The following is a 16,410-nucleotide window of genomic DNA, read 5'->3' on the forward strand; positions in this document are numbered from 1 at the left end:
CCAAATATTTGAAAGTGTGGACCTGCTCAATAGAATGTCCATTTAAACGCCAGATGGATTTGACTTTGCTATATTTCCCACATGTCATTATTTTAGATTTTTTGTAATTGATCTGGAGACATTGGGAATCGCAGTAATCTTGAAAACGCGCAAGCATTCGTTTAAGGCCAATTCTGTTTTGCAAAAGCAGGAGTAGATCGTCGGCGTACAATAAGACCGGGATTTTCCTTTCTTTAATTGGAGGTGGAAAAAATGCAGGGGAGGCCAGTACTGAAACGATATAGTTAATGAAAAAATTAAATAAAAAAGGAGCCAGTATACATCCCTGTCTTACACCATTTTCCATTGGGATTTTTTGTGATAAGAGACCATTTTGGCCTAGGCGAATTCTTAAAACAGTATCCTGATGGAGAATTTGAAGAAGCCAAAGCAATCTCTTATCGATGCTTGCCTTATCTAATTTACTCCAAAGAAGATGGCGATTAATTGAATCGAAGGCGGCCGTAAAGTCAATGAAAGCTAAGTATAATGAGTGAGGGGGTCTCGTCTTTATTTGCGTGATAAGAGGCTGTAATATGAACAGTTGGTCTAATGTGGAGGCCCCTTCCCTAAATCCTGCCTGGACATCTGATATGATGGATTGTTCCTTGTCCCAGTCCCGGAGTTTATTTAGGAGATAGCGCCCATATAGCTTTGCCGCTACGTCCAAAAGACTGATGGGTCTATAATTAGCCGGCATGGCAGGATCACCTTTTTTAAATATGGGAACTACTATACTCATTTTCCAGCCCATGGGGATACTTCCGGATTCGTTAATTTTTGTAAATAAGGTTGCAAAAATGGGAGACCACCAGGCGGGAAAGGATTGATACAGATCTGAAGGTATCATGTCTTGGCCCGGGGCTTTTCCCGAGCGTAATGATGAAATTAAATTTTTGATGTCAGCCACAGTTACTGGGGGCCATTGAGGGCAATCAGGGGGAATGATAAGTGAACGTTGAGGTGTGAGGGTTGGATCTCCAAAAATAGTTTGAAAATGCGAGATCCATATATCTGGAGGAATTTGAGGGCTTGATGTGAAAGAATTTCCAGATAAGGAACCATGGACCAATCTCCAAAAGTCCCCTTGGTTGCCATGGAGGGCCGCAGAACCAAGGCGTTGCCAGATTGTGGTTATGTAAGTAGATCTTTTGAATTTTAATAAGTTGTTATATTCTTTTTTAAGAATTAAGAGCTTAGCTATGGCCGTTTCTGAGTAGTGTTGCCTAGTGAAGCGTGTTTGGTAACAAACTTGCTTCTTTTTGGCCATGCAGAGCTTATCAAACCATGGCTTATCGTTGTACTGAGCCTTGACTAGATGCGCTGTAGTTAAAGTGACAGTTGGATGGAGAAGTTTGATTATCTGGTCAAAAATCTCCCTAGTATCATTTGTTGGTGAAATAGCTTTTTGTCTTAATTCCATCAACAAAGGGGACGACAAAGTTGTTTTTACCTCTTCCAGTAACAAAGGAGACCACCTTCGACGATTCAAGCCTGGATGAACGCCCATGTCGGGTATAGATTTTAGACAACTAAGTGGAGAGGACAATGACAACCATAACGGGAGATGGTCACTATCTGATCTGTCTGCAATAGACAAATTCTTTACAGAATCAAGTAATTGTGGGGAGATCAGAATATAATCGACTACGCTTGCTCCTTTTTTTGTTATAAAAGTAAAGAACCCTTTAGATGAATCATATTTTGTGCCGTTAAGGCACAAGAGGTGGGCACCTAACAACATTTCGTATAAAGCATGCCCATTTCTATTTATTATTTTATCACGTGAAATGCGAGGGAGGAATGAGTAATCACCTAGGGAAGTATCTGGAAAATCCAGAGATTTCGGAAAGGTGGTGCCCATCCTAGCATTGAAATCTCCACCAATAATTAAATTAGTTTTAGGATACTTTTGTTGGATTAGATCTATGAAATCCAGAAGCTCTTGCCATCTTTGAGAACTTAGCCTTGAACCAATAGGGGGAAAATATACATTAATACATATAAATGAAAAATGTGAAGAGGAAAAATGTGTAGAAGTTGTTTTGAGGGAGATGATTAAGGCTTGGCAATTTTCTGGAGCTGAATATGGTATTTCTATTACTGAGGCATTTAATTCGGAGGAAATTAGAAATGCTAGACCCCCACTAGCTCGGCCTTTCTGAGCTAAGCGTTTAGCTGGGTTTAACCAAGATTTAAATCCCTTGAGATAGAGAAAATGGTCTTCTGTTAACCACGTTTCTTGAAGACATACGATGTCGAATGAAAGAAGAAAAGATAATAACTCTGGGTCATTTGCTTTGTTGTTCCAACTGGCTATATTCCAGAATAATAAGTTAAAAAAAGAGGATGAAGATTGGACGGGAGGATCAACCACGGGAGACTGGGACACCTTGTCAGCGCAACATAACGCAGGATTTCAAGGATTTGGTTCGTCTAAAGAGAAAATTAAATCTAAATCCGGTCTTATGACACTTACGTTTGTAATAGGCAATTTGTCCCCCCGTTCGGAGCACCGGGGAACCTGTGTAGGTTGGGATACTTCAATCTCATTGGGAGCCAGGTATCGCATCTCTGTCCAAGAAACAAGGGGTGAGGTGGAAACCTTGGTATGCGGTAAGGAGGAGCCCTTGGTGGATGTTACTGAGGGTCTGGAGGGGATGGGAGGAGGCAGCTGATGCTGTTGTTGTAAGTCGGCCTTCAGATGATCTATTCTATTGATAATTTTTATTTGCTCCTCTCGAGGAAGGTCGGGAAAAACTTCGATAAGTTGGAGGTCTTCCGAGTCGCGTGATTCGTTGCATATGTCCTTAGGGGAACCTTGCTGATCGCAATCGGACAATTGAAGTGAGCCAATCGAATCGGAAAGGGGGTTAATGGGTTTACTTAAGGAATTACTTATACGAGAAGGATTAACCACCAATGGGAAAGGAGGAGCTACATTTTTAAAATAGTGAACAATAAATAGTCCAATGTCCGCCAGAAGTGGTTTCAAAGAATAAAACCGCCGTGAGGTCTCCTTGTTTATAAAAGTTATTATTACACCAGTAGTGGAGTAGTTGCTATGGAGAAAAAAGAGGTTGCTTACATCAGAGGCAGTAAAATGAATTGATGCAGTAGACGTTAAAAACTCACAAAGCTGATATTTGTCAGGATAGCATCCACGTCTCCTTGGAAAATTTGGAAAATTTAGGAGGACAACTTAATTTTGTTCCATAACTAAGTTCATGCAACTCTTAGATAGATCAGTTTCTATCACCTTTTTGAAGGAGGGTTTCATGACTGGCATTGATGAAGGCTTATTTCTTGCAAGCAATCCCTGCTCAGCCTTTGCGCAGGAAAAATGTTCTTGAGCGTTAAGAATACAGGAAGAAAGGGCACTTTTTTTTGAACCATTTGCACAATTTGGAACATTCACTGTTCTCGGGTCAGAGTGGACTGACTTGCTGGAGGACAAGGAGGAAGTGAAGTCTAACAATTTCAATATTTCAAACAAAGGCTTAAAGTTTAACTTCGCCCGAGTGGAGTGCTTGTAGTTCTTCATCTTCTTAGGTTTCTTTAGTTTCCTCTCTTCTTTCTTGCGTCTCTTGATTTTCTTTGGCTGGGATAACTGGGTAGTCATGTTGGTAAGCTTTAAATGATCCTCCTTGTTTACTTTAATTGTGGTTGTAGCAGAGGCTAGAGATGAAGTGTTATTTGACAGAAGAGCTTTAGCTGTTGTTATTAGAGTCTTAAGGAGAGCATTGGTCTCCTCAAAGAAAGGCTTCATTAAATTGAGTTCATCAAGGATCAATAATGAAAGACCCAAATTGTTGCCAGGCTGCGTAGATGACATAAGTTCTTCAGTCATCGTGCTTTTATTTAGAAAAGAACACAAGGTAGGAATGGTGGGCGAAGGCGGCACAAACTGTATGCACGATTGAGGACAGCTGGCTGGAATCCCTCTAATTAGTAGATCGGCATCTGCCAACTCCACGCTAAGTGGAGTAGAGTAAGAGTCTTGTCTCTGTTGGGGGGGTTCGTTGATGTAATTTAGAGACCAATCCAATGTTAAAGGTGTTATCTTTGGGTCAGAGTCTGTTGATGGACTTCTTAAATCTTGTGTTCCGGGAGCGGAGTCAGGCAAGAAAAAGGAGGTAATTTTCACCTGGTAGGCTCCTTGTGATGATGTTTGAGACTGTGATTGCTGGTTGTCCATGAGCTCTCTACATCTTTGCCTGGTTAGGACCATTTTGATGTAAAGCTACAGCGAAAGGTAAGCAAGATTTAAAATATATTTTTGTAAAGTCCTGTTTTCCACTCAGTTTAGAAGATTAAGAAAGTTCCAATCCAAGATAAAAACTGAGCCTCTCCCAAGAATTCTCAGGAAAGCACCAAGAAAACACCAAAATAGCAAGGGATCTGTCTTGTAAAACAAACTGCGAGCAGGAACGTCCGGGGAAGAGAAAGCAATGAATCAAAGTTTCTCGCCGAAAGCTTCAAAGTAAACTTAGCTGAGGTTTTAATGAGCGAAGAGTTGAATGTTGCTTAAGATAGTAGAGCCTTTCAGGTGGGAGCTGCTTATCAAGGAAAGAAGTCAATAGATCATTAAATCAAATTCTTACAGGAGACGTTTTGCAGCGGCTTGGGGAATCGCCGCCATCTTCCTTCCAGTCATCTTCTCAGTTGCTCAAAAAAATGTGTTTGCAAGAAACCAATTATTGGCTTCACAGAATTCAATCAGTCTTTCTCCTGCTTCATTTCTGTCTCCTAAGCCTCATTTCCCCATAATTCCTAGTTCTTCTCTGTTTCCTACTTTTGCATTCCAATCCCCAATGATTATCAGCACATCTTGTTTTGGTATGTGATCAATTTCCTCCTGTACTTCTGCATTAAATCTCTCCAATTCCTCTTCTTCTGCGTTTGCTGTCGGAGCATAGATTTGGGTGCTGGTTATGTTAACAGGTTTCCCGTTTAATCTCATTGATATAACTTGCTCAGACCTTGCGTTGTACCTCCTAATTGCTTTTGCTACATCACTTCTCACTATTAAAGCAACCCCATTTCTTCTTAATTTCTCATTTCCTGCATAAAATCTTTTGTAGTTGCCTGATTGAAAATGTCCCATTCCTGTCCATTTTAGTTCGCTCACACCAAGTATTGTAATGTTGATGCATTTCATTTCTTGCTTGACAATGTCCAACTTTCCCTGGTTCATGCTTCTCACATTCCATGTTCCCATTGTGTGCTTTGTACAACTCCGAACTCTCCTTTTGCATCTTTGCACATCAGCCTCTGGGTTTCCTTTCAGCTTTGACCCAGCTGCGTCATTAGTCACAGCGCTACTCGTACTTGTCCTTTGTTCTTCCACAGTAGCTCGGTGAGTGCCTTCTGTCCTGAGGGTGTCATCTTCCAGCACTATTTCATGTTGCAGTTTGGATACTCTGTTCATAGGGTTTTCGTGGTAAGAGTTATTCAGAGGTGGTTTACCATTGCCTTCCTCTGAGTTTGGATGCATCTTAGTCTGGTGTATCTTAGTCTGCAGAACAGTCTTGTGATGTAGGCTGGGCTGAGAGACAGTGATTGGCCCAAAACCACCCAGTGCAATTGATCCCTGAGGCAGAAGCTGAACCCATGTCTCCGTGGCTCAAATCCAGCAGTCTGCAGTTTACCAGCTGGCCATTTAAAAGGTAGTTAACTCTCTACTTAGATCTGCCTCCCATCTGAGTCATTTCCATTCTTCATTTATCAGAAGAGTTCATTGGCAGTGTTCATTAATTTAGGGTACAATTACTTCCTAAGGTTCCAATTGTTTTCTTTGTTTGTTGCAGCAGGTGACAAATTGAATACTAAGAATAAGAGAGACCGTCACAGAATTCACACAGTTGGGGAGTGTGGAGAGAACTTAACCCAGAATTCCCAACACATAATTCACATCGGGGTGAAACCATATAATTACTTGGAATGTGGAAAGAGTTTCAGTCTGAGCAGCCATCTCACTAACCATCAAAGAATGCATACAGGGGAGAAACTGTATCAGTGCTTGGAATGTGGAAAGAGCTTTCGTGCAAGCACAAGCCTTTGTCATCATCAAAGAATTCATAGAGGGGAGAAACCATACCACTGCTTGGAATGTGGAAAGAGCTTCAGTTGGAGCAGCGGTCTCACTTCCCATCAAAAGGTTCATACAGGGGAGAGACCGTATCAATGCTTGGAATGTGGAAAGAGCTTCAGTCAGAGCACCAGTCTCACTTCCCATCAAAAAGTTCATACAGGGGAGAAACCATACCACTGCTTGGAATGTGGAAAGAGCTTCAGTTGGAGCAGTCGTCTCACTTCCCATCAAAAGGTTCATACAGGGGAGAGACCGTATCAGTGCTTGGAATGTGGAAAGAGCTTCAGTCGGAGAGACAGTCTCACTTCCCATGAAAAAGTTCACAGCAGGGACGACCATATCAATGCTTGGAATGTGGAAAGAGCTTCACTCAGAGCTCCAATCTTGCTTCTCATCAAAGAATTCACAGCGGAGAGAAACCGTATCAGTGCTTGGAATGTGGAAAGACCTTTCATACAAGTGGAGACCTTTGTCATCATCGAAGAATTCATAAAGGGGAGAAACCATATCAATGCTTAGAATGTGGAAAAAGCTTCAGTCGGAATGCCAATCTCGCTTCCCATCAAAAAGTTCATAGAGGGGAGAAACCATATCAATGCTTGGAATGTGGAAAGACCTTTTATACAAGTGGAGGCCTTTGTCATCATCTAAGAATTCATACAGGGGAGACACCATATCAGTGCTTGGAATGTGGAAAAAGCTTCAGTCGGAGCACCCATCTCACTTCTCATCAAAAAGTTCATACAGGGGAGAAACCATATCACTGCTTGGAATGTGGAAAGAGCTTCAGTCAGAGAGAGAGTCTCACTTCACATGAAAAAGTTCACAGCGGGGAGAAACCGTATCAGTGCTTGGAATGTGGAAAGACCTTTTATACAAGTGGAGGCCTTTGTCATCATCTAAGAATTCATACAGGGGAGACACCATATCAGTGCTTGGAATGTGGAAAGAGCTTTTGTGCAAGCACAAGCCTTTGTCATCATCAAAGAATTCATAGAGGGGAGAAACCATATCACTGCTTAGAATGTGGAAAAAGCTTCAGTCGGAGCACCCATCTCACTTCTCATCAAAAAGTTCATACCGGGGAGAAACCATATCACTGCTTGGAATGTGGAAAGAGCTCCAGTCAGAGCAGCAGTCTCACTTCCCATCAAAAAGTTCATACAGGGGAGAAACCATATCACTGCTTGGAATGTGGAAAGAACTTTTGTGCAAGCAGAAACCTTTATCGTCATCAAAGAATTCATACAGGGGAGAAACCGTATCAATGCTTGGAATGTGGAAAGAACTTCAGCCGGAAGGAAAGTCTCTCTTCCCATGAAAAAAATCACGCAGGAGGGAAATCATAAATGCTGTGGCAGCTGGTGGTCACTGAGCCTGGCAGGACTGTTAGGAGGCCATGGAGACACAGCGGATGAGGTCACAGAGGTTTAGGCAAATTGGGGGGCTGATTATATACTGATTATGGGGAAAGGTTCACTCTCAGGATTCATGTGTACATTTGTGTGTGGAATTGCTCTTTAATTGCTTTAATGTTAAAAAAACAGTTTGCTTGTTCGGAAAAGCAAAGGAAAGTATAGGAAGAAGAGGTGCTGGAAGAAGAAAGTATAAAACTCCGTGCTTTGTTCCCTCAACATATGGTGTCTTAAGGACATTAAAAAGAAATGGCTGCTCATTCGCAGTCCAAGAAGGGGAAATGCTGGCAGTCGGAGAAGATCAAGCTGCTTTTTAAAGTTATTTCAGCCGAGGGAAGGGCAAACGGAATTCTGTCCAGCACACCCTAATAAGCACAATACTATTCTGGCACATTTCATACAAACGTCTTGAGGCAGGATATGTCTGGTCTCCAGACCAGGCCCACTCACTATTTAAATTATATATAAACTTTTTTCAAAAAGTTATGCAGCGCCATAGGGGGTGCCTATGGCCAACTCAAGAAGGTTCACAATCACAGATTGCTGTATAAATGTGGAGAACTGGTTTTTTTTTCCCATCAGGAATGTTTCATCAGATTTTTCATCAGAAATTGAGAGAACCAAAATTGGCAGAGCTTTCCATTTCTATGTAACGCAGGTTCCTGTGGTCCACGTGAAAGCTTGCATATTCACTCCTACACACAGCCTATTCTGGGCAAATGATTTGTTAATTATTTCTCCAGAAAAGGCACTGTCTCACATTTATTTGCATGGAATCAGAATTCCTGAAATGGGAATGAATATGCCATTCATGTTTACCTCAGAAGCTTCTTGTGCCTTTTTGGCCATACCTACACCATTCCTTTAAAGCATTCTTATATTATACCACTTTTAACAGTCATGGGTTTCCTCTCCCAAAACCTGGGAACTGTAGTTTGTTACTTGGAACTGTAGCTCTGTGAGGGGTAAACTGCAGTACCTAAGATTCTTGGGGAGGGAGGAGCGGACGCCATCTGCTTTATATCTATGGTGTGTGCATGTGACCTTATAGGTTCAAGGCGATGAGTCTGATCAGTGTCCCTTTCCCAACAAAATGATCCTTGTCTTAGTTTCTGTGCAAATTTCTCATTGCCTTCCCTCCAGACCCTCAGAGACACCAGATGACATATTTTTCAATTTGTTGCAACATGCCATGATGCAATGTAGGAAACCAGGCACTACTTTTCCCGCCTCTGGCCTTTCCGTAGAGGCTTGCTTTTGTAAGTCAGCAAACAGCCAGAAGGAATTGGATTATGTAGGCTCTTCCTATATAATTGGATTATAAAGGCTCTTCCTCTCCTGTTTCCTGCTGTGGGGGGAACATTCTCCCCCAGGAAGTGCATTTGTACCTTGAGGGCTCCAATTCTACATCCCCTCCATTCATCCCATTGAAGCAGCTGTTGTAGGGATCAAGCCCTTCTTTTCTCCTTTTGGTTTCCTTAGCACAACTTTGTTTTCAAAGAGCCTTGGGCACTGCCAAACGAGGATGAGAATTTTTTTAAAATAAAGACATTTATAATACATTGTTCAGAGTGGCACTGGGGACAACCAGTGGGTGGGCAGCTGAGAGGAGAAACAGCCAGTCAAGAAGCAGGGGCTTTAAGGCCCACCCTCTAAATGTTTTCAAGGTAAGATCCTGAGGAAGACTGTGGCTGGGCAGCTTTGACCCATGACTGACTTGTCAAAACATCCAGCAGAAGATTTTCTACACCTTATTGTGGGAAATGCCAGAACTGGAGATTGACATTTGCCACAGGTTGCCCACATTTGCTGTCCCCACTTCCTACCCCATCTAACTCCCTAACCCTCCTGTCTCCTGCCCTCCTCCTGCAGTCCTTTTGCTGTTTCAGGTTAGCTGTGTCATCACTGTGCTGCAGTCATCTCCCAGCCTGCCATTTTGAGATTGCCTTCTCCACCATTATGCCTAGTGAACAAGGCATGCCCCTTTTTAGAATACACTGAGTAAATCCTGTCTAGCAGGGGGACTGGGAAACCCAGTAGCAATTTACCCCATGGCTGCCACCTTCCCTTCTTCTCTGGGGGTCTCAGACCTCTACCTGCCAAACCTCTAATGACTTGTGATTGGCAGGGAAAAGCCAGCTGCCAATCTGTTCCCACTTGGGTCCTCCAAAACCCTTCACAGGGGACTGTTGCTAAACTGTACCTCCCCCCCCAAACCCCAAACTAGCTGCAACAGATGCCTGAAACTGCTAATGCCAGACTGGGTGCCCATTGAAAGTCAATTCTGCCATGTTCGTTTGGATGAGTTGGGTTAAGTGCAGGATTAGTTTGACCAATATTCTGGTATGGTGTTTGATTTCTATATTGAGCTCTGTTACAAAAGGAGTCAAGCCTGAATGGAGGCCAGACTGATAGGGACTCTATATTCCTTGAGTTGCCAATAAGGAATAGAGACGAGACCAGAGTACCGTGAATGTTTGCCTTTATTGAGCCTTTGCAAAGGGAGGGCCACCCTTAAGTGACTCTCCAGATTTGCTGACATCCATCATATATATAGGCTACAGGTACGTCACACACATATCATCAGAAATGCATAGCTAATCAGAAATACATCATTATTTGATTTCTCAGCATCTATCTATTCTGGTCCACTTCTTTGTTCTCCCTCCAAACTTCCTTTATCCTTGACCTTTGGTCTGGTAAGCTGGGAACAACATTTTTAATTGCAAATGAAGCTGATAAGCGGAAAGACTCCCGTACTTTCTCATAAGGGAGGCAAACATATGTTTCATTTAATGTTATTTGATTTTATTCTACTATAACATTTTTAATTTTAACCCATTACAACATTTGCCCCTCAGATACTTTCTTAATTCTTAAAATGAGAAAGTATCTTCTTAATTCTCAATGGTAGCATAAATGTTTCTTTCTTCAGTAATAACTGACTGGGGAGCATAAACAGTGTGGTTCCATACCTCCTCATGCGATGGTGCCATTTCAGTATAATCTCCTTGCATTTCATGCAGGGCTAGTTGCTGATACATCATTAGCTGGGCCTTTCTTTTCAAGACCCGAATAAGCATGCCAGATACACAGGATATGATACATGGTAAGCACATAAGAATAAGGAATATAATGCAGCCAATAACAAAGAGATGCTTCAGCCAGGCCCAGTTTGGCAGCCAGCTGGTAAGCCAATCCCAGCTTAGGCCCTTCCATTGCTGGTCACCCACATACGCTGTTATTTCTGCATGATCTACCAATTGATTAATTACCTGAGATTCATCTCCAATTTCGACACAGCACTCACCGCTCGTGTTTAAGGTGGCGCAGAGCCCACCTGAACTGGCAAGGAGCAGGTCGAGGCCTTGCTGGTGGACAATCAGCCTTTTGCGTATTTGCTCAGTTTCTTGTGTTAAGGTACGTATTGCTTCACCGGTGGCATTAGTAACTACTTCAACTACAGCTTGTAACCTTAACAGGCCATTTGTCATAGACCTAGCTCCAACAATTCCAATAGAGCTCCATGTTAATGGTTTGTACCCATCAATCAGGTCTTGGGGAGTCCAAACTTCACTTCCCCAATTATGATTTCCAGCATGTAAAGCATGCCTTTTGTTTCTGGTATTGGTGTATAAAGGCCTGAAAATGTGCTGCCCCTTGGGTTTAACGTTAATATTGGGTATCAAGTATGCCACGTAACAGCTTCCTCTCCAGTCAGGGGGCAAGCATGTATACGCAGTGGTTCCGCAAACAAACCAATGGTGTTTAAGTGCGCATTTACCCAAAGGCCATATCTGTGAGTGATGGGCTTGTATAGTCCCATTCAAATGAGATTGGAAACCATGTTGTGGGACAAAATACCAGCTCATGAACAACGGCTCAGTATATATAGGGCCACTAGCATTGCATCTAGTTACTCCTGGGGCTGTTGGGGCACAGGTTTCTATCCCCTTTCCCGTCCGAGCTCTGGCGTACCAAGAGTCAGAGGCAATATACACTTCAGACCAAGCTTGGGGCTGATCCCCTTTATACCACCTAAGCATAGTGGTTTGGTCTGGTATGTTGGTAGTCCAGCCATTTTCACGGCATAAGGTTAGCCCATACCACTGCCAGTAGTCGTTAAGCCCTGTGTGGCCACAATGACAAGGGGGGTTTCTCTGAAATGTATACCTCATGTTCTGTGGTGTGCAATTGCATCTGGTCTTATTGATGTGGGTACTATTATAGTGCAAATTGAGGCAAGGGATTCCCCCTGGCCACTTTTGCCATGGGCCTCTCTTATGTGTGTAAAAACAAGAAGAATATCCTAACTGGGGCCCTGTGCCATCGTAATTTTCCCAACACCATAAGCCCCTCCTCCTTTTGACCTGCACTTGGTCCCTTCGTGGCCAGGTCTGGTTGTGTGCTGGGCGGTCCACAGCCAACTCCAATATGTTAAGCGGGAGAGGATATAGTGGAATTTGACCGTGCTGCACCTGCAAGGGAGAGCACACCCAACAGCTAGTGAGTTTGAACTGGCTAACCACCTCCTGCACCAGCTTTAGGAAGGTGTTAGATTGTGTAAAAGACCCATTCCCGGTCAAGGGACGCGCCCATGCCGGAAGTAAAATGCAAGATAAAGCAACATAATAAAAAGCATACATGCTATAATAATGGCAATGCATATATAGTATGGATTAACTATATTTTGAGCGGCGGGATCAATAACTAAGTTTGGGGTGTTCTGCGGAGATGTAACTTCAGGCCCAGACCCGGTACTGTCTGCGAAAGCCACTTTTCTTCAGGGGTCTTCTTTCGCCCCTCACCTGTTGGGGAATCCTTGGCTATTCCCGTCTCTGGCTCCTGCACCTCGATAGGTGCGGCTGCTTTCTTGACTCTGGTATGGTGGATCCACTTGGCCTTGCCGTCAATCTTTAGTGCTGCATCCGTGGTCAACAGCACCTGGACCGGTTGGCTCCACTCGGGCTGGAGCGTTTCCTTTTTCCACGTCCTGATCCGGACCCAATCTCCTGGTCTGAAAGGATGAATGGCGGCGTCCAGTGGCAATCTCTGGAACTCTTGGGAGTATCTATGGATTTTAGAAAGAACAGACTGCAGGGCAATAACATATTCTTTGATCACAGCATCTCCCACTATTTGGTTTATTTCAAGAGGCTGGGTCTTGAGAGCTGCCAATACTGGCGGTCTCCCAAATAAAACTTCAAATGGGGTTAGCTTGGTCTGTCCTCTGGGGGTGCAACGAAAAATCGTCAATGCCATAGGCAGGGCATTCACCCAATTTTGTCCAGTCTCTTGGCAGAGCTTGGTTAGCGTGGCTTTCAAAGATCTGTTAGCCCTCTCTACTTGCCCAGCTGATTGCGGCCTCCATGCCGTATGAAGGCGCCATCGGAATCCAAGGGGCCTTTGGAGTTGTTGAACTACTTCCGAGACAAAGTGCGTCCCTCTGTCAGAGTCTATTGTTTCAGGCAGGGAATATCGGGGGAAAATTTCTTTCATCAGTATCTTAGCCACTACTGCTGCAGTAGCTTGTCTTGTGGGGTAGGCCTCTATCCATCCGGACAGCTGATCTACTATTACAAGGAGGTACTTGTATCCATTCTTCCTAGGAAGCTCTGAAAAATCAATCTGAAGTCTCTGAAATGGGTAATATGCCCAAGGGCGGCCTCCCATTGGCACAGGTGGAGTTGGCCCCTTTTGATTGGTGACAGCACATATGGTACACTGCGCTGCCGCTCGTGCTGTTTCAACATAAAGCCCTGGTGCCATTATTTGTCTGACTAACAAATCTCCTAGGGCACTTCCCCCTAGGTGTGTGTTTTGATGTGCTGCCAACACAACTTGTCTTAGGAGGGGTCGTGGCACTATGATTTGTCCTGTTAGCAATTTCCACCACCCTTCCGGTGTCAGAGATGCTCCTTTGGCTGCAGCATCCTCTGCTTCAGCAGGTGAATAATAAGGTTTTAGAACATCTAAAGGGATGAGCTGGAGAGCAACTGTGGGGCTTCTTTCGGAAAGAGCTGCTTCCTTCGCCGCTCGATCAGCCAAATTATTTCCCTCCCTTAGTTTCTTCTCCTTTTCTCTGCCGTGTGCCAGAATGTGTATTACAGCTACCTTTTGAGGGAGGGCAACAGCCTTTAAAAGCCTCTTTATAATGTCCAAGTGTTCAATGGTCTTTCCTACACTATTTATGAAGCCCCTCTCTTTCCATATCATCGCAAAGGCGTGAATCACATTGAAACCATATTTGCTGTCAGTGTAGATATTGACCCTCTGTCCCTCAAACAGCGAAAGGGCTTTCTCGAGTGCAGTTAATTCAGCTTGCTGGGCGGAATAGCTGTCTGGCAGCCTTCCACTGGATAATGTTTGACTTCCCTCTATTATGGCAAATCCGGTTCTCCTGCGGCCTTCCACTACTCTGCTACTGCCGTCAATAAAAACTTCATGGGCATCGGGAAGTGGCAAGTCAGAGAGGTCATTTCGGGGCTTTGTGGCAACTTCAAGAGCATGCTCACAGTTGTGTAACAATTGTCCTGGTTGGGGCATCAGGGTCGCAGGGTTTAGCGTATTGCAGGTGCTAAGAGTAATTCCCTGCCTTCCAAGAAGCTGCTGTTCAAACATGGTTAAGCGGCTAGGGCTTAGGACCTTGGCTGCATCAGCTCCCATTATTTTCCTTAAATCGTGCGGTCCCAGAACCTCAACCGGGCTTCCGACCATGATTTTGTCAGCTTTTTTGAGTAAGATGGAAGCAGCTGCCAAGATTCTTAAGCAAGCAGGCCATCCTTGAGCCACAGGATCTAATTTCGAGGAATAATATCCTACAGGTCTCTGTTTGGGCCCCCACTTCTGTGTTAACACTCCAGCCGCTACTCCTTTGTTTTCTGAGATATAAAGGCAGTATGGCTTGTTGCCATCTGGCAATGCGAGCACAGGCGCTTGCGTTAACAAAGTTTTAAGCACCTGGAAGGCATGCTGTTGTTCTTTGGTCCAACGCCAAGTTTCTTTTATCTGTTCAGCTTCCAATGCTTTATAAAGAGGCTGCACTATTCTGGCGTACTCGGGAATCCATGGTCTACAGAACCCAAATAGTCCTAATATTGTGCGCAACTCTTTTACGTTTCTGGGGGGGTCCAAGCTACAGATTGCTTCCTTTCGTTCAGGGGACAGCATTCTGCCATGGTGGGATATCTTATACCCTAGGTATTTAACCTCACTTTGGCACCACTGTACTTTCTGGCGACTGGCGCGATATCCTTTTAGGGCCAGGTGATTAAGCAACGAAACAGAATCCCGCTCACAGGAAGGCCTATTTTGGCTACATATCAAGAGGTCATCAACGTAAACCAAAAGAACAGTATCCTTAGGTCGCTGGTGCCATTCCTCTAGGTCCTTTCTTAAGGCCTTAGTAAATTCCGAAGGACTGCCCACATATCCTTGGGGCAAGACTTGCCAGGTCATTTGGGAAGCCTGCCCAGTGTGGGGGTTTTCCCAGGTAAAGGCAAACAAGTCTTGGCTCTCAGGGTGTATAGGAATGCTAAAAAAGGCATCTTTTAAGTCTATCACAGTAAACACTGTTGCCTCAGCTGGAACTCCAGAGAGAAGTGTATGTGGGTTAGGAACTACAGGGACATCCTCTTGCACTTGCTTGTTAATGACGCGCAAGTCTTGTAAAAACCTGTATTTGCCTGGCTGGCCTGGCTTCTTGATTCCAAATATTGGAGTATTATGGGGGGATGTGGCCGGGCGTATCCATTCGTCTTTAAGGAATTGCTGGATGAGCACAGTGAGGCCTTCCCATACATCTTTTCTTAACGGAAACTGTTTAACAGGGGTGGGCTTTGCTCCTGGTTTTAGGCGGACCTTCACAGGCTCAGCAAATTTAGCTCTGGCTGGGTTCCCTTCCGCAGCCCACACTATAGGGTTTATGTTCTTATTTCTTCTTAGATCTTCACCGTTATTATGAATGGGGCGTTCATCTTTCTGGTACAACACTACCATCTGATATGCAGCCTCCATTTCCTTAGGAATGGTGACAATAAGGCAATGTTTCTTAAACGAGATGGTGGCTTGCAGCTTTGCCAAGACATCCCTACCTAAAATGGGCAGAGGGCATTGCTCTGAAACAAGAAAGCGATGCTTAAAGGTTTGTCTTCCTGCTTGTATTCCTATTGCTTTTGTTAGGGGTAATCTTTGCTTGTTCCCCGTTACTCCTAAAATAGTTCTATAATTGGGGCTCAAGTGGTGGGGTGCCGCCCCTGGAAGCATAGAATAGGTAGCTCCGGTATCAACAAGGGCTCTTACTTTTTGGTTAGCCACCATAATGGGAATAAGTGGCTCCCCCGGATCGCTACCTTGTTCGCCCGACCACCTTCATTCAGAGTCATCCTCAGCAAAGGCCGGAAGAAGGGGGGCTATGGGTTTCTGTCTCTCTTCACTTTTGCAATCCTTGGCCCAGTGCCCTTTCTTGAGGCACTTGGCACACTGATCCTTGTCCAACCTTCTCCTGGGGCGCTGTCCTCTACCTTCCTCTCCTCTTCCTCCTCTCTTAGTCCCATCTCCTTGCAAGGCAGCGGCCATTACTGCACACTGTCTCTTGAACATGCGCTGCTCCTCCCTCTTCTCTCTCTCATCTCTATTCACAAACACTTTGTAAGCAATGTCCATCAATTGACTCATGTTCATTCCCATGGCCCCCTCAACCTTTTGCAGTTTCTTCCTAATATCTTGGGCGCTTTGCCCTATGAAGAGCGTAACTAAAAGTCTCTGGTTGTCAGCCGCAGCTGGATCAAGGGGGGTGTATTTCCGCATGGTGTCCTGCAGCCGCACAAGAAAGGAAGAAGGGTCTTCCTCTTTGCCTTGTCT

The 16,410-nt window shown here is 44.3% G+C and overlaps 1 protein-coding gene across 1 annotated transcript in view; it reads left to right on the plus strand.

The window, feature by feature from the left end:
- Positions 1-1,547: 1,547 nt before the first annotated feature.
- Positions 1,548-16,410, plus strand: part of LOC133378980 (zinc finger protein 850-like) — a 69,162-nt gene continuing 54,299 nt past the window's right edge. Inside the window, exons 1-3 of the mRNA XM_061613594.1 lie at positions 1,548-1,554; positions 5,853-6,051; positions 6,453-7,342. Of these exons, the coding sequence (XP_061469578.1) occupies positions 1,548-1,554; positions 5,853-6,051; positions 6,453-7,342 (1,096 nt within the window). The remainder of the gene's footprint in view (positions 1,555-5,852; positions 6,052-6,452; positions 7,343-16,410) is intronic.

This window comes from Rhineura floridana, chromosome 3, assembly GCF_030035675.1.
Source record: "Rhineura floridana isolate rRhiFlo1 chromosome 3, rRhiFlo1.hap2, whole genome shotgun sequence".
NCBI classification, from domain to species: Eukaryota; Metazoa; Chordata; class Lepidosauria; order Squamata; family Rhineuridae; genus Rhineura; species Rhineura floridana.